This window comes from Geospiza fortis, unplaced genomic scaffold (assembly GCF_000277835.1).
Source record: "Geospiza fortis unplaced genomic scaffold, GeoFor_1.0 scaffold857, whole genome shotgun sequence".
In the NCBI taxonomy this organism is placed as follows: Eukaryota; Metazoa; Chordata; class Aves; order Passeriformes; family Thraupidae; genus Geospiza; species Geospiza fortis.
Genome location: NW_005054595.1, coordinates 147,495 through 166,807, shown reverse-complemented (window position 1 = coordinate 166,807; position 19,313 = coordinate 147,495). Strand labels below are relative to the sequence as shown.

At 38.8% G+C, this 19,313-nt stretch overlaps 1 protein-coding gene across 1 annotated transcript in view; it reads right to left on the bottom strand.

The window, feature by feature from the left end:
• Window positions 1-6,358: 6,358 nt before the first annotated feature.
• SEMA3C (semaphorin 3C) overlaps window positions 6,359-19,313 on the bottom strand; it is a 117,821-nt gene continuing 104,866 nt past the window's right edge. The window contains exons 15-18 of the mRNA XM_005430040.3: window positions 18,172-18,329; window positions 14,811-14,878; window positions 11,844-11,974; window positions 6,359-10,031 (exon numbers count right to left, since the gene is read on the bottom strand). Of these exons, the coding sequence (XP_005430097.1) occupies window positions 9,618-10,031; window positions 11,844-11,974; window positions 14,811-14,878; window positions 18,172-18,329 (771 nt within the window). The 3' untranslated portion in view covers window positions 6,359-9,617. The remainder of the gene's footprint in view (window positions 10,032-11,843; window positions 11,975-14,810; window positions 14,879-18,171; window positions 18,330-19,313) is intronic.

The window sequence follows — 19,313 nt, the reverse complement described above, 5'->3', positions numbered from 1 at the left end:
TTAAGCTGCACAAGTGGTAGAAATTCCTTTATTAGGAAGACAAACTTCAGAGGTACAAAGCCCTGTTATGTGGCCAAGCAGCTGTTACCTATGGCAATGGAAGGGATTTTTAAATTTACGTTTCAAAAAATTTCATCCTTAAAATCAAAACACTGTTTAGTTAGCAGTGCACTGTTAATAGTTTCTAGTCCAGGACTGAACTGTAGAACTGGCTCGTTTTACAATTTTTAAGTGTGGAGGCACATTGTAAACCCAAGTTTTAAGCAGTCTCTGATCAGCAGTAAGAGGAATGTGAGCCATATGCTCGTTAATGTAATGCAGCGTGTTCTAGCACCATCTAGCCAGATTTAAAGGCAACTTCAAGGCAGCAAACAGGTCCCAACTGCCACAATTCATCTGACTGGCAGTACTGGTGTTGCTGGAGCTGATGGACTAAACAGCACAGTCACAGGACAGCTGGGGTTACAAATTCATCCGTATGAATCCATTTGGTTTAGGACTGAATTCACTCCTGAAATAACATGGTTCTTCCTAGAAGGGAGAACATCCCGTGAAGAAACTGTTTAGCAACCTTACTAATCACCCAGAGGACAGGAAATAATCCAGGGCTTTGGGTGTGGAGATGATGGAGAGGACTAAAGTTATTGCAGTTATGACAGATTTGTTAAATAAAATCAGTATCAGAGTGCATTTTAATTTCTATATAATGCCAGAATGTTTAGGAGATAATTTAATTTTAATTTTGGGGGTTTGATTTTTTTCTTAATGTTACTGAGACCATTTTTCTCTTTTTTTCCCCCATGTATACTGAACATTTTCTCATTACTGTGTGTTTGCAATAATCTAAATTTGTGTATGGTAACTATGACCATAGTAACCTAAAATAAATAACATAGAAAATAAATGTTCTTCTCAGTGATTTCGAATGAATTTATGAAGAGAATTTATAGATCACCCTTGACCAGGTGGTGAGAAAGATTTCCAATTCAGAAGACCCTGGACACAGGAAAAGGAGAGTGAGCATGGTTCTTAGAAAGCAAAATCCCACAGGCCTTGTTCAGCCCTCACTCATCCAGGCTGAGTAATGTCAGTAGGAGTCTTCACTAGGAGCCTGGCTTAAGGAACTGAGAAAGGGACTGCACTGGACTGGGCTGCAATTTAATAAGTCTTCAAGGAAATGTTTGCTGGATCTTTCCTAGGATCTGTGGATAGGGATTGCTAGATTATGAATGCATTAGCCAAGGAGTTTATGACATTGCTTAAGACTCCAGGTATTTTAGCACGAACTGCCTTGACTTATATTCTGGTTCTTTCATGAATTATATATTTTCTGCTTTTTTTCCAGTATCTAAATTTCAAGCTGAAAGTATATTGCACCTTGTTTAGAGAAATACAAGTGTGCAGCATGCTGTAAACATTTAAGAAACTATTCTCCCATCTCACATCTGAAAAAAGGTCACTGCCAAGAATTACTTGCAAGTCAGAGTTCCTGCTTGCTGCACGTGCCCTTCTTTGGGATGCTGGCATGACCCAACTCTGTCTTTGTGCAACTTGGTGCTCTGTCCTCATGGAGGGACTCAAAATAATGGCCTGGGCCCAATGGTTTCTTTGCAAAATTCTGGTGATGAAAAGCAGCCGCGAATTGACTTAATCAACCAGTTAAATGGTGTTTATGATTGTCTCAGCTTTCTGGGACAGCACAGAGTAGCTGGAATAAATGGAAGGAGAGGCCCAGAGCTGCCAGTCTGAGGCAAAGGAAGGGGAACTGCAGCATTTCCTTCTCTTCCCACACTGACAAGTAAGGCAAAATTTGGTGTAAATAGAGCCGGGGGGATGCATCATCTGGCATGGCATGACACTGTCTGCCACACTCAGCTCTGCCTTCACAGCCAGGAACAGCTCAGTCAACAGCAGTTACTTCAGAGGTTTCCCTCAGAGGGAGATTTATTCTTGGCACCTCAACCTGAGTGCTCTCAAAGCAGGAAAGCTTGTACCATTTCCAAGATTTCTGCTGGCTGAATTTACAGTTGGCTGGAGGATACAGGGGAAGTTTCTGTTCAGCTTATATGGTTTTCGCCATCGTGTCGTTAGCTCCTTTCAAAATAACAGCTTGCCTTCTTGACAGGAACGAATAAACTGGCAAGGCAATTCTTTCTTTGTTAATCCCTAGCTGGGCTCCAGCAACACTAGAAAATTAACTGTCTCTAACTCCATTTGGCCTGTGTACTGCACCACACCTCTGCAGGGAGGGGGATGGCCAGCTTTCTCCAGAGGGCCAGGTGGTTACCAAATGGCACCAAACGTTATTCCTTACTTCTGGAGCCCTGGATAGCTCAGCATGCATGGTATTCTCTGCTTTAACCATTTCCTCATAGCTCAGACATCTCTAGCTGGAAGGCACAGCACAGGATAAATCCATGCATAGGAAAAGCCCATTTATGGGTAAATATCATTAATCTTTCTAATCTTTAAAAAACTTGCGGAGGGAAGAAGATTGTAAGCTCCTTATTGTCCCATATATGTGAAGGAGGCACCTGGATTTGTTGCTGTAATAATAAAAGTGATCTTCCTCTTCTGTGGCAAAAGCTTTTACTCCTCCAAAGAACACAGTCTTAGGGACAATTTTTTGTGCTCACTGGTTTGGATAGCTTGGACTAATTATTTTCATTATAAACCTGATTACAAGATAATTTCTCCTACAGGTAATTTAACTGAAGGTGTTTAATACTGACAGTCTGACAAATAGATCTGTATAATATAATCTATTGATATTTTAAATCTATAACTATATCTCAAGTTCCCCAAAACAAAGTCCTAGCTAGGATACTTTTAGTATCAAGTATGGAATAAAGAACACTCTGCAATCTGAATGTAGTGCTGAAAATAACAGAACAAAATATTATTTTAATGTTTCTTGAGTGTGAACATATACATGTAGCTAGTAGTTTAGTTCCAATCTTTCTTCTTAAGCTCAAAGGCTACAAACACCTTGGAGGGGTTTCATACTTTTTATATTTTATTTGCTGACATTACACAGCAAAAAAACTTGATGAAACAAATAAAGTGCAGCATCTTTTGAAGATTATAAAAGGTAATATATTTCAGAGTATTGGTGCGAAAAAGGGTTATAATAAAAAGAGTTAAATTAAAGTGGGACTATTAGCATGAGTTTAGCTGAGGAAAGGAAAAGGAAAAAAGAAGAGTCCATAGAGAGAAGGAGGAATAGAACCCTTGAGGAAGAAGAGCTTTTAAGGAGGAAATGGCTTAATTTTTAACCAAAATTAAGGGGGGCATAAAAGCTCTTCAAAGGTCTCAACCAGAATCTCATTGTGAGCAGTGAAAGAACCTTAGTCTTGGTGAGCTTTAACCTATGGGAAAATTGGGCTTTCAAGGCTAATGTAAAAATAATATTTGTCCATCATATAACAGCATGCAGCCGTGAGGAATAGTTCACAGTGTTCCTGTAAGAACCATGGTATGTTCCATTGCTCTGTTTGTTTCTGGGGTCTTCTCCTTCTCTCTGTGCCATTTTCAGCAAAGCCTTACAAATCTTACAAGTTTTTTTTCCAAATATTGAATCAAATAATGAAATTTCTTAGGCAGATATCGTAGGCCAAACTGTATATAATACAGCTTTTACTGAGGTTTTATTGTACAAAAAGCCTGAAAGGAAGCCCTGGACATCATGTCCTAAGTTGTCAGCTTGAAAAAAAGTAAAAACTGCATGGCTCTTAGGGGCCTTGAAATGCAGACAGGGAGAGCAGATACTGGAAAAAGGACTACTGCAAAGAGCCAAGGAACAGCAACTATCCAAAGGGTGGTGAACTCAAGGTTAAGCAATACATTTTTCTTACTCCTTCCTCACACTGCATGTTGCTGTACAAGCTAGAAAACAATCCTTTTTATCAACTCTCATTTACCACAGACAACAATAATGACCATTTTTTAATTTGGCTTTTTTGTTCCTAAAATCCTTTAGAAAAAAATATATGGCTCTATAAAATGTTGGATATGTTGAAATCCCTTTGCCTAAACTGTCTTGAATGTGGAGCTCAGCAAACATTCAGGTTCATTTATAAGGCCAGCATATGAGGCTGTTTGTTTATCAGGCATTCAAATCAGGAATGATGAAGCTGATAGAGTGCTAAGAATACACAAATGCTGTTTGCTTTGTCAAGCTGTATATGGAATTCAATAATGAATCGTGGGATATAGGACAGTCTATCACTGTAGAGTAATTATTTGTTGACTGCTGAGCCAGCTGTGTTGAATTTGCTTCTTGGTGTGTTCAGAATGCCAAAGCATCTCTAAATCTCAGTCTTTAGTTTAGATTAGACATGTTAAATGACAGCATATTTTTTATTACTTACACTGTGCTAGTCTCCTGATGCTAAAAGGAGGTTTTTGTTGAGATGGTACAGAACAAGGTAAGTTGGAAAAGAGAGTGAATAGAAGAGCTTTTGTTGACTAATTACTTGTCTTTAAAATGCTCTCAGAGATGGTAATGGCAATACCTACAAGCTGTTGATGTCTTGGGACTGTGAGGACTGATTCTGCACATGTGGAAACAGAAGAGGACACATATTAATGTTAAAGAAAGGTAAATACTGCACGGAAAGCAAAGCTCCTCTGTATGCAGGTAGGTGTGTGCATGCATGTATATCTGGGACCTACTCTGGTTAAGTGTCTGTGTGTGGTTGTACTTGGGCTCACAGCACAGGAACTCACTGGGGGTGCATGAGAAGGGCTCAGGGCAAAGGATAAAGAAGCACTGGTTCCCTGAGACCTATTCCATTGCTTCAGGCAAAAGCCACAATGCCACAACCTGGTTTTTTATGGCCTGCACAACAGAATTACATCTGCTGACTTCATTCTGGAGGTAACACTTAATTCCAGAGGCAACAATAATCTGGCAGCATTGGGAGCCACACCAATGTTGGCAGCCCCTCCTGTGCAGGCAACATTTTTCACTGGTCACCTCTGGGCTTCTGTGTCTGCCTGGAGGAGGCTGTGCTTGACACTGCTCAGTCTTGTGAGAAAGTGCTTGAGTTCTGCATCCTGCACTTACTCAAAGGGAAACCTTGTTGCCACCAGAAGAGAGACATTAGAAAAAGCAGTAGCTCCCAATGGAGGAGGAAAAGTGATCTAACAGACATTTTAAAGTCAAGGGAGAAGTGTTAGACCTCTAGAGCTCTCACATCTGAAATCCAGAGAACTCCCAGGTCTTGTTTTGCCAGGGCTTGGAGCCAAGGAATCAAAAGCTTAAGTGCTGAACCCTTCAGGAGAGGGCAAAAAAGAGTCAGGGAAGAAGATCAGCAAAAGGCAACTGAGCAGGATGGACAGAAGATCACACCTGGGAAAGCCTTCTCAGAGTGTAAAACTATGTAAATGTCCATCTGTTTTAGAGACTTATCCAAACAGTTCCTACAGCATCTGGGAGTGCTTGAAAACTCAGCTTCTGACCCAGACTGGTCTGAGTGCTGAACAGGTAACTATCCAATATCAGAACATCTAGGAAACAGCCAGTACAGAAATCCTGGAGTGAGGTCATCTTATCCACTCACACCTCATAAACCCTTGCAGCAACCTATCTATCTGGGAAATCAAAATTCAGGTTTAACAATCCAGAACCTTGTTGTGAAGGTCAGTATTTGTGACTTTTAATTTTCAATTATTATCCTAAGGAACTGATGAGGACCTATGCTTCCTTGTTAAAACCCATCTGGATAAACAGCCAGTAAGAAGAGCAGTAATAACACTGCTCAGATAGTAACTGCAGGAAAAAGGAGCATACTGTAGGTGTCAGGCAGGTTATTTCACTCCAAGTACAAGCTAGGAAACTGGGAGAGGGCTGTGACTCTTGTGGTGCAGCCCCAGTAGTCTGTCCTCCCTGCAGAGATGCCTGGAGAATGCTAGGAGTCTCAGCTGAAAGAATCAGGATTTCACAGACTGCATGGGTTTTATTCCCTCCTCAGTTTAATAAAAGAAAAAACATTTACACTTCACTCCCCTCTTTTAGTCAGACATTTCTGATTTACTTTATAGTCCTAGGAGAAAACAATTTTTTTTCTTCTCTTTTTAAACAATGAATTAAAGTAACCTGCTTTTATGCAAAATGCTTATATGGGATAATCTCTGAAATAATTAATCTCTGACTCCTCATGAATTCCTTGTTATCTCTGCGACTGGGGCTTCAGTCCAGAGCAGGGCTGGGAACTGATCAGCTACAATACCTGATGCTCCAAATATTTTCTTGAACTTATTTGGAAAATCTAGGGAATTGCTTTTCAGGTTCCTAATAATAATAAAAAAATAAGTTCCTTTTTTTAATCCACATCCATAATGGGGAACCAACAAATTTTTAAATGTTGCAACACACTTTATTTTGTTGGGCATTTTAGATATTCAATTAAATAGCACTATGTTAAACTACATTTTGTTCTTTCTTACACACTATATGATGCATATTCACTGTCATGACAGTTTCATCATGCTAGGAACTTATACACATACCTACAATTTTAAAACCAAGATTCTCTTAATAAAACACACATATCTACAGTAACAACAATTGCAAAGAACACATTGTTAGGTCAAAATTTCAGCAAACTTTACAAACTACACAAAATAAAAAGGCAAAAAAAATACCAGTACACAGTGAAGTTCTTGGCAGAGAACATATCTTTACATTTGGTGAAGTTATGCCTAGAAGTCATTTTGCTTTTGCATTTTTTTAAGGAATAAAATTATATACATTATTTAGAAATCCTCCAAATAGGAAGTATTAAATAGCACAAATAATATTACAGTCTTAAGTTTTGGTGTTACCTACAGTAGAGGGGCTACTTTAAACAAAAATTGCAGTTTGTCTATTCTGTACATTTAAGGCCAAACACTCAGCTGGTATCAACCCCAGTAGCTGTAAGGATAACAGGGAAGTTACAGCAGCTGAGCATCTGGTTCCTGACTTCTCTATACATGCAGGAAGGCTCCTAAAGCATGGAAGCTTGGACCAGTTATGCACTGACAGAAGCTTATTATATTTATATACTGGAGTTCTCATGCAGCAGGAAAAATGTTAGTTTAAGTATAATCCCTTAAACAGTCATACCATAATAATGGTATATGAAGCAGCTTTACAAATATTATTTTAGAATCACATGAAACTCTGAGCTATGCTGATTGTGTTAATGGAATCCCTCATTGCCAATATTCTATTAGAAAACAGTGTAACTGTAATTTCTGAGGCCTAATGGGGGCCTATTTAATGGGAGCCTATTAAAATATCACTGTACCTAACCACTTAAAGGGCAATTTATACCCTGAAATACCTATTAATCACTGTATTCCATCTGGAAGCAATTCTGATCCTCACAACAGACATTAGTATGACACTAACTCTGCAGTGAATGTGCTGGGGAGATAGGAAGAGCATGGCAGCACACAGAGAATAGGCACTAGTGTCATTCCAGGAGGTAGTTCTATACCATGGCACTTGATTTTTGGTTTGTCACTTACATACCTCAGAAGTCAGTCATATTCAGGGAAAAAAAAAGAAAAAAACCCCAACCAAACAAACAAACCATCCTACCAAAAACAAAACCCCAAAAAACAAAAAAACGCAGATTCTTCCAGAACCTACTTTGCTAGCTCTTGGGGCCAAATTCAATCTCATGGAGGTCAGAGAAAGTTTCCTGATGATTTCCATAAGAAGGACCTTGGTTATTAATGTCTAAATATTGCAGAAATCCACATTGTGGCCTTGAGTAAGGAGAGCACTTAGCTAGATGGCAATATGTGAGCAGGCTGGCACTGCCATGCTAGCAGTCAGCACACAAATTAAATTCAAAGAGATCCCACCAGCATCAAAGGGATTTAGAGACTGTTTAAATGGTGTGATCAGGGCTCATTTCCCAGCTGTCCTTCATGAGGTGGTGATAAAGTGACAATCCAGCTAATGGCAGATAAACAGCAGTATTACCTCCATTGCATTAAACTGAATTCACACAGGCACAAACCCAGAAGTGTTTCCCCATGCCCTGCAGAATTACTCCCAGAGTATCCTAATAGAAGTAGAATTATAACTTAACAACTCAGATTTGAGCTGAACATCAGTTTATATTTTTGTATAATGACGTAAATAATTGTGATTTTTCTAGGGTACCCATACATTTTTAATCACTGTTACTGTTTTGAACAGACTCAGTGGCTTCCAGAACACTCTTACATAGTAAAAGCATTGATGATCTGTCCCTGTTCATGGCATTTGAATTGCTCAAAAAAAAAAAGTGATTGCTTTTCCTAGGATGACTTGGTGTACACTCACCCAATTTTCAACAAAACTTGCTTCATTAGACCTGACAGCTGCTTCTTAAACAAAAGACTTCTGTTTGAAAATGCCTCTCAAGTTATAGTTTTTGGTTTTTGACCTAAACCCATTTTTCAGTTTTATTTTTCCCTCATTCCTTTTTTTTTTCTTTTCCTGATCTGCTTTTTAGCAGAGAACTGAAAATAGAAGCAAATTGGGAAAATAACATGGAAGAGAATAAGGGTACAAAAACTGGAAAATGGGAATGGTTTAATTAGAAAATTCTAGTTAAAATACTTGCAACTTTGAGAAAACAGTTGAAAAAATAGTGTTTTAAAAATTTTAAAGACACTTATGACTTGTTTCCACATTGCAGACCAGCTCCAATTTAATCATAGAACAGAATAAAGAGAATCTGTATTTTTTGTTTCTGAACAAGCACTATGTGGTATATCTACATTCTGTCCTTTGAAAAGAAATTGGAGTGTAATCCTTTGAAAAGTAGCTAAAATACCTAAGTCACTTAGGTGTTTTTCAAAATTGTATGTATAATGAACATTCTCATGTTACCTTTGTGCCACTTATAAAGCTATGTAGCGTTATAGGACTCCCTATTTTAATAAAAATCAATATGAGCAGAGATATTTTAAGTTACATTCCAGAACTCATTAATTTATTACAACTCATACTATGCACAATAATCAGTGCTTACTCTGATAAAGTATAAATTCTTTGTTTTTCTTCTGTTTGTTCCTTCATTTGACCTCTGAGCAAATGAAACATTTCTACTACACTTTACTTGCTTCCTAGCTGCATGCATTTACATGATTTGATCGATGAGTGAAAGCTGTAAACCCAATATTGAGCAGTAAACAAGAAGAAACTCATGTTCTTAAACACAGTGCAAGGAAATCTTAGTACCATCCTACTCTAAGTATTCATCTTAACCCAGATTCTTTCACCACCAGTCTCGGTGCAGGTCCACAGTTGCAAGACAACGCACTGATTTTGTAAAAAATTCTATTCAGCTGTAATTAAATACTGAGATGTTAAAGGTGAATCTGGTTTAAGATGAATACCCAGTGCTGCTCTAGGACAAAGCCCAGGCTTGAATCACTAAGTACCTAGGAAAGAAAATGCTCTGAGTTATTTTCTTACGTTACACTGCATTTAATTGGGAGACAGATCTTTTACGTGTCTTGCTGGATTTTCATTTAATTTTTTATCAGATTTGCACGAATTTGTTCACAATAGACAAATATAAGCCCCCTACATTGAGGACAAAAATATCTATTACTATAAAATAAAATTAGGATCCAGGTAATTGATTCCTTCTGTTTCTACTTTTTCTGCTATTGATAAGGGCCTTTAGTTTGCTGTAGTCCCCTCTCATCTTCTGGGATTCTTCCCTGTGCTGCCCTGCCTGCCTGCTGTCTTTGCAGTACTGGTTGATCATCTGCATCTCAGAGTGGCTGAAAGCCCCCACAAAGTCCTTGGGGTGGAACTGCAGCGCTCGCACCGAGCTGGCCCAGGTCCAAGGGGACCACTTGTCAGTCATGACAGCCACCATCTCTGAATCCAGCACTTTGAAATTGATCTTTGCCAAGGTCTGCTTGAAGTTGTTCTCTGTTGCGATGCAGTGGTAGAGCCCGCGGTCGCTGTCCTGCACAGAGCGAATCAGGAGCCCGTGCTCAGTAGCTATGATCCTCTCGTTCAGCTTCACCTGGAGGGCAAAAAGGCAGAAGGAGCCTTTAAGGGAAGGTTATGGAACAACAGAGTATTGGAGTTTCTGGTAAGCTTCACTTCACTTTCTTAAAGTTACTATATTTTTATAAAATTATCTTCAAGAGACCACCTTTAGAAGAGAGCATACCTCAAAGAATGCAAGTGTTGCTAAAGAAAATTACTTAAATAATTTTATTTCTTATGTTAGAATAAATCTGATCAGGATGTAGACAAAGATGAAAATCTGGAAACCACATGAAATAGAAGTTTTCATAATGTTTGAACAGTAGAGTTGAAGAAATGAACTTTTATTTGCCCTGTTGCACTCCTGAGAATGTCTCTTTCAGCATCAAGAGAATGCTGAGAATGCTGCTGAGACTCAGTGGAAAAAAGGTGCAGGACCAGAGAGGCTAATTTGGCATTGAACTCAAGGTGGCTTCTCAATAAATATCTTGACTCTGTAGCCTATAAAAATTATCACCACAGTGGTCTCAAGTGGGACTTGGCTCAATGTTAACTAAGAGCACAGGTACTCTCCTATTTCCTTTCTGGCTTAGACTATGCACTGTGCCAGGAGATGGTCACATCATCTGAAAGAAGCAAGTTACCAGAGCTTGTTATCATCCAATTATAAGTGCATGTGCAGATGTCCCTTTGCATATCAGTATGAAGTAAAAATTGCTAGTTCAATCCATTATGAAAGGAAACCACTGCTGGTATTTTTCTGAAAGGTTTTTCTATTTTGCTACTGTACTTTGCATTATACTTGGTTCTCTTGGGAACTAATTTACTTATTATAGTATTCTGCTATTGTAAACTTTTGTAGACATTGTGGAAGATTTCCAGACATCTGAGACCTTGAAAACTAATTAACACTTTGATTGCTTTATTCAGCCTGTGGTACCATGAAACTGCATTGATTCTAATATATTTACTGAACATAAGAACAAAAAAAGGGAGATGTTCTACTGAAGCAATGGGTTAAGGAATGGCACCTATTGCCAGGACATGGCTTTGAATAGTTAGAAAACTCAGCAAGACATTTGTAATTCCCCTCTGTTTTTGTAAAATGGTCTGATAGGAGAATAATACTTCACAGTATTTATAACCTATCAACAGACACCACATTACTTAAAAGTTCCTTTTGAAAGATGTTTCTTTTTATTCATATAGTAAGTGACTTGGATTTGCAATGGATTTTTCCCCTTTTATATTACTTAAGGAAGGAACATTCCTCATAAACAATCATACTGTATATTACAGTGCTGAAACTCGAGAGCCTTAGAGAGTGCAGTAATGGAAAATGTGATTGCACCATGGTGAGGAAATGCTTTTGTCAATACGTGTTCTTAGCCTGGACTAGTTTCTTGCTAAAGAAACCTTTCACATTTCTCCCACTTTTGCCTTTTATCTCTTCAATAGCACAGAGGACCTACTGCATGCTGACTTCTTCCTGAACTTTATACAAGTTCTTGCTTTTATGCCTATTTCCTTAGATCAATAAGAAGTTCTGAGTGCTGCAAACCTTCAGGTTGCAATCAGTAAGGTGTGAAGCAAAGATTCGTTAATTTTCTGTAGCTGTTCTGATCTGACAGAAATCTGTGGGGCTGAGGATGAAGTCTCAGCTGTACTGAGTCTGCTCTTATTCATATGAATAAATGATGGTCACTGTCCTGCCTCCACACAAATTCTCCAGCTTCACTGTAGCCAGAGTGCCCGATAAAAACACAAACTGTTCCCTCCCTTTATCTGGGGAGGGAATCTCATGCTGACTGAGGATCCTCCCAGAGCTCCTGTTCACATAACTCACCTCTTTCCTCCTGTCATTGTCTTTCTGTAGCAGCCATTTAATAGAAGCCTGAGGAGATTTAGGTGTGCATTCCAGAAAGGTGGTGTTGTTTTTTACTCCATACTGCACTATTTCTGCTGCGTTTCTGTATGCTAGAAAGAAAGAAAAAAAAAAAGAAAGCAAGAAAAAGAAAACAGGTCAGGATACTGTGAATGGTGATTTGATTAAGAAAACACATAACTCTTTGCAATATAGATTAAATGAAGTATGCCTGATTCTGATAGTGGCCAAAAAATTGATTTTTTTTTAGGAAAAAATTTCAAATAAATTAAACGGAATGTGAAGAAGCACATTCAGTTTCAAATATCAATTTTCAGAGTGACATGGTCTGTTCTGAGAAATTAGGACACCTATAGGCTGATAAACTTTGCTGATGGGATAACTGAGCTCAGGGATATTTTTCTGTGAAATTATCTCATTCTCTACTACTCCAAAAGAGAATGAAGCATTTAATGTATTTCTTCACACTTCACCATTTATGAGTTGGGAGAATAAGGTTGTATGACCAAAATAAAGCATCATGCCCTAAAGAAGGCTCCATCTACTCCAGCTGCATACAGCATCCCAGGGAGGAGAGAGGGGGCAGGCTGGGCTCCTGCTCCTCTGCTTCTCTTCCAACACATGGAAGGGACTTGGCTCTCAACCTGAAATGTGATGAATATGTAGACAGGCCAGCAACAGAGAGAAAGACAGATTTATAGCACTCCAGCAACACCTGGGCAAGTGCTGTGCATATATCATCACTTGGACTTCTTGTGTCCCTTTATAGTCTCCATAGATGAGTAATTGGCAGTCACCAGTAGGAACTTCTGGATGCTTATTGCTTTGGTCCTCAAAACAAAGCACCTCCAGATTTAAAAGCCTGTCTCATATATGAAATACAACTTTTTACTTTTGAGAAAGGAGCAATGGAAATTATTGAAATAATATGAGAACTGCAAATACCTAGAGGTCTGCATGTCTAAAATCAAATTCTGTTCTTGCACAGTCCTAAGACTGGCTTTTCTCAGACTCTATCTCCCATTCTTTTCAGTTTCTTTCATCAGCTGATATGTGAAATTGAAATCCATTCTTCTGAAGGAAGAAGACTTTGCCTGTTTTTGGTCCTTCAGCACATTTAGGAAGCTGTACCAAAACCAATTCTAACTTTTAGGAGAATAATGTGGAAATACTTTACATTCAAAATGCATTTCTGTAATGGCTATAAGGGCTAGCACAAACATGACAATATTAAACAGACATGAAACAAAAACATACAAGATTGTTTAGTTCTTCATGATTTATTTAAAAATAACAATGTGCCAAAAATATTAAGTTTATATGTGCTTAGAGGTCTTCCATGTTTAAAGACTTGGATTCAGCATTATGATTCTCTATGAGCATGGAAGATTCCTTGGCTTTGCTTGGCTCTCTGCTCTTTTGTCCTTTAAGTAGATTTCACTTTTTTCCCCAAACACAGTCATTTTGCTATAAATGGCTGTAAATTATATTTTGCAAGTGTCTAAATTGCTCTTTCTTTTCATCTTTTTTTTTGTTTCCTGGGGAAACAACTGCCATCTACCTACCCTATATCCCACTGCTGCCACTGAAACTTCCTTTACAAAGATGCTAAAATACATAAACCTATAAATACATCCACATTGCAAAAGTGGCTGGAAAACAAGAAACTTGCTTCACAAGACTATCAAGGTTGAAACAATTATCTCCCCCTCAGGCTAGAATGCAGGCAGTTGACATTCTCACATTTTCCACATGGAAGGAGACACCCACCCTTGGGACAGACAATGGGCGGGAGGTCTCAGCACATGCCTGCAGGGGAACTCAGCATGCCTGCAACTCAGCTCAAGTTGCTTCAACATGGATCTCTCAGAGTTCAGGTGTATTCTCCAACACTCTAACATCTCTTGGAATTACTTGCTCAAGCTCTTCAGCTTCATATAAATTACCTAATACTGACTCATTTAAGCAGAGGGTTCTACACCCAACTGACTGCTGTGGTCTTTTCTGATCCAGGAGATTCTTCCAACAACCAGTGGAGACTATTTCAGTAGAATTATTATTAACAGAACCTTTCACATGTCACTCTTAAAGCATTGTTCTTTGATTAGAAAAACATCAATAAAAACATCTACAATCAGCTCTATTACTTGGTCACCAGGTGGTACAGATGAGAACACACTTCAAAATTCAGGCTCATAATAGAGGTGAAAGGAGCACAATTCTCTGCATGCCCTTGGTCTGATGGCACACATTGCCACTGCCTAGCTCAGACATGCATGGGGTTCAAGAGGATTAAATTGCCTTTATATAGGTGTTTACTCCTATGACTTTGGGCATATTTGACTGGTGTCCATCAAACTAGAGAAAGTGCTTGCTGGGAAGGCAAAATCTTGGCTCCCCTGGTCAGGCTGACTAAACAGTTGCACAGCTGGAAATAAGAGACTCCATAAAGAAATTTGGAATAGTTTTTTTTCCCCATATAAAGGGATAAGGGAATAATCATAAATCAAAAGACAGGCCAGCCTAGATCCTGCTGTTTGCTCAAAGGTGTGCTCCAAAACTCAGTATGGGATCAAACATTCAGAAAAATTCAGAGGTCCAAAGCTTAAATGAATGAAAAGGCATTAATAAAGACTGAGGGAAACAGGGGTAGAAAAGTCCTCTAATTAACTTCACCTTTTTGTAGTCAAGAGCTTCTCAATTCAAGTATGCTGAACTATGTATTGCACATCTCATCATTTTATCATATATGTTCAAGTTTCATGTACTTGCAAGGAAAGGTGCTAAAACCAAATCAAAACAAAACTCAGACTTGGAAAATAATTATGCTTTACCAGTAAACCATACTGATAATGTCAGCTACAATGAATCATATAAAGGAAAACCATGTGTTCTTTATATAGCATGAGGATCTCTAAATTACAGTACCTTTCAGGTTGAAACCTCGGCACTGAGTCAGAGGGTTTCCATGTCTCACGTCTTGTCTACGGCTCCTCCTGCAATATTTTGTAAAAACAAAATATTATTCCAAGATAGCTACACTGAAAATAACCACCTTTTTATTTGTGGATTTGCTGTGTTTTGTTTTTTTTACTAGATCAAGTGTTAGGGATAGTTCATGACCTACTGTGAGCATGCTTTACTCTTGGCAGGCTTGTTGGTGTGAAGATACTGTTTAGGTGAAGCAGCATCTGTTGAAGCTTATAAAACAGGTGCAGTTTTTGTAGGTACAGCAGTTGTGCAGTGGAGGTTTAGGGATGGAAGGATCAGAGGTGATAAATGAAAGAGACCTCTGTTCACTCACAGTACCCAGCATTCAAAGCCAGAACCTCCAGCTGAAACTCTTCATAAAGGCAAGCAGCTAACAATGAGATGCACAAGATTCATACTGCTCATATCTGACACACCAGCACAAAATTATGATAAAGGGCATGTTCCCAACCTCAATTTCACCTGGTAAGTGAAGCTTACCAGAAGCTCCAAGCACTTTATTTTTGGTGCCTGTAGCCACCTTTGTAGCAGAGTGACTGAAGTATTCACCCAGAATGGTGGAGAGCTAAGATTCTATTCTGATTTCTACTTGAAGAGATGTGACTATTTCCAAAATATAATAAAACTCACCAAGTATCAGGATACTTCTAAATAGGGAATTTCTTATATAATCTGGATGACAGATGTAAAATCACGATTCTGTAGCAAACTTTCTGGGGAGCTTACTGGGAATACTGGCATTTCAGTCCTCCTCAGCTAGCAAGTCATAGCTCATAGAATTCAGTGCATGAAAAGCTGGTGCACAATTTTTTTTTTACTATTATTAAGATATATTATTTTCATTGCTAAATATTGTGTAAGGTAGGACAGTATTTATCAAGTTCAAGAAAAAAATATATTGGTTGTTGCAATGGGATATTAAATAACTGTATTCTGAGCCATGCGCTAAGGACTTGAGGATCAGAAACCATAAAAAGCCCCTGGAGCTCCAGTACTACAGAGGGAAGGGTGACACATCTATGGCCACATTATACCAGGTAGTGCACAAACATAGAGAGAGTGCTCATCATCCCCTGTCACCTGATCCCATGCATTGTTTGAAAGGGAACTATTTGAACAGCGATGTTTCAAAGGAGTAATTACTGAAATTCCAAGTAAAGTTTTTATGTTTACCACCAAAAAGATTTCATTTTATGCCTTGGGGTCTTAACCCTTGTGAACTATTTACATAGTTCAAGGGAGGTCATGAAGAATTTCTGAGTGAATGTCAGAGCTCTTGTGCTACCATGAGCTGCTCCAAACTGTCAGAGATGGCACATTGCTTGCATTAAGCAGTTCTGTGAATGAGAACTTAGCACTTAGATATTAATTAAAAAAAAAAAAGTGGCAGTTAGAAAATAAAGGTAATATCCATAAGGTGGTTTGGGGTAAATTGATATTGCATGAGGAACTGCAGTAATTCACAGGAGACAGAAGTGTCAAAAGAAGCAAATAAGCAAATTCATACAGCAGAAACTACTGTCTAGACAATGGGATTTGGCTATAGTTACTAATGTTTTCTCCTTCATAATTTGGCTTGTTAGATAAAGAGACAACTCATTTCCTTCACACATGAAAACCAGACTTTTTTCCATATGGTTAGAGGTGTTTATTTTGGTTTGACATAAAGGGCAAATTGCAAACAAAATATCAGCATGAAAGCAAGCCCCAGTGGAAATAACCCTGGGTGTGTGTATATAATGGGGATGGCAAACTGGAAACTGCACAGGCTGGGTGTACCTGACTGCTCCTTGTACCTTTTGGCTGCTGTGTAACTGTAGAAGTTAGGTGGGCTGAGACTTGGGGATTTTTCTTTTCTTTCTTCCCCCATATTCTGACCTTTGTTCCATGGAAGAAAACAATGAGTTTGCAGACTGGTGGCTGAATATTCTCAATGAAAGCAGTTAAGAACCCCATGTACTCTACCAATTGCTACGTGGCCAGTTTGGGCTTTACCTTGTAATCTCAGGTAAGGAATGAGTCAAGAAAAATTTGCAATAACAAAAACAATTGTCTAGGGGATGACATTATTATCAGCAGATCCAAACTTTGCCTGTTTCTGTCAATTGTCTCCCTCTAAGAAGGAACAGGAACAAAACCCAGTGACTGTAAGTGGTCCTCTGCACCTGCAGCTCAGGTACAGACACTGAGCACAGTCACAGCTTTAGGCTGGATATCAAGAAAAGTTCTTCATCCAGAAGGTGGCTGGGCACTAGAACAGGCTCCCCAGGGAAGTGGTCACAGCACAAGCCTTGAAAAAGTGTTTGGGTAATCCACTCAGGCACATGGTGTGATTCCTGGAGGGTCCTGTGCAGGGGCAGGGGGCGCACTCAATGGTCCTGATGGTCCTTTCCATCTCAGCATATTTCATCATTCTACGATTCTAGAACATGCTACCTAAACCTCTTCTGGCACAACTTGAGCCTGTTTCCTCTTGTCCTTTTGCTTGTCACCTGGGAGAAGAGTCCAACCCCTGCAGGCTACAACCTCCTTCCAGGTAGTTGTAGAGAGCATACATCTGAAAGATTTGTCCCCTCTGCAGTAACACTTCATTGTGTATTCTGTAGCTTTGTTTGTATAAGAAGTGAAATCTTATTAAGACAAGAGCTCACTACAGCCTTCTGCTATTAAACACTTCCCCTGGGAGGAGGAAAGAGACTCCTGTTTTGCATAAGATTATGAGATGGACTATTAGTTCTGTTGCAAATTAAACAAAAATTGCTTTCCCTGTCTGCTTTAATAAACCTCATGTCAAAAAGCCCAAATCCACAGGCATTACATGGAAATCACATTTGCCTAAAATTTTCCTGAAAACAATTCTTCTCACTTAGAAGCAAATGAGGAACAAAAAAATATAAATTAGTTTATTCCTCAGACAGCCTGAGAGATCTTTTGCTGTATTTAGGGCTATCATAATTACATCCATAGTAAGTAATTGAATTTAAATGAAGGGAACAAATGTCTCACTGATTTTGTGTGCATGAGACAGAAAGATTAATATTTATGATTAAGAATCATTTCTTTCCTTTTCTTTCTTTTTCCACCCATTACTTTAAATATGAAAAGCCAAGCTCTTTACCATACACTCCTGCAGCATACAGTCCTAGGTGATGAATAACTCCAAGCACAACAGCTATGGGGGTATTGTTTGTACATGCTCATGAAAGGAATGACATCCCACTTCTCCATCACATCAAAACCCTCAGAATGAAAGACATATTCCCTTGCAAACTTCACTGGGCTGCTGAACACTGCTCACCTTTTTCCAGTGGGATAAAACCTGGAGCAGGAGTTGCCATCCCAGGCGCAGTACGGATCTCGGGCTAGGCAGCAGTCAGCACAGGCGGTCCCGTAGATGTGGCAGCGATGCAAGGAAACCTGGGTGACCCCTTCATCTGAGCTCACATACAACTGTTGCTGCAGGAGGAAATGGGAGGATTTAGTTCAGATGTGGAGGAGTTTCACCCAAGACCTGGCTAACACACCCAAAAAACCTTTCAATTAATTTTGGAATTAACTCAAGGCCAAGAGCAGAGCCAAAATACATTAAAGTCAAGATCAACAGAAATCTCCCAGGTGAATAGGCCAATATTATTTCCACCTTCCTGCTAGAAAACACCTAGAAACACAGGGGAATGTTAATGGTTTTTTGGACATTGAGTGTCATTGTTCTGTTCTGGGGCAGACAGGCTGACTTAATATTGCTCAGATTTGAGAACTTGGTTCTTATTCAGTGAGGATTATTGGCTCAAGCCTTTGAACTAAGTATTTTCTCTGCACACAGTCTCTTTAATAAATATTATGCAGAGTTTCTAGCTGGATCTTCCAGTGCCTACATTTCCAAGATGTAAAACCTAGAGATTATGTTGAGGCTTATGGCCAGATTCTGATAGCCTTATATACCTGGAAAAATAAGCCAAGAGAACTTTCACAATAAATCAGAGCTTTTGCAAGAGAAGTTCAAAGGGCATAGATCATTACCAAAACCCGCGCCAAAATGACTGTTTTACTCAAAAAACAATTAATCATTCTAAAAAATATAAATTAATATTGAACAAAAACCCCTTGAAATTCCTTTGATCTTCCTGTCATAAAAATGAAAAAGCATACTGAATTCAACTTAGTGAATAATATTTACTTAGTAGTAGCTTTGTAAAATATTGAGCAACATCTTGCTTGCAAAATCATAGAATACACATTTTCAGCTTTTGTGTTAAGCATTTCAGCAGAAATCCTCTCAGCTGTTTTCACCATTCTTATTGCCATTCTTTATTACTGCTAAACAAACATGCGCAATAGCACCATGGATCCAACAGCCCCAACACTGCCTTTTTACACTGATCAGACAGACTTTCAAGGAAAAATTTCTATTTGAGACTTTAGAGAAAAAAACAGGGAGGG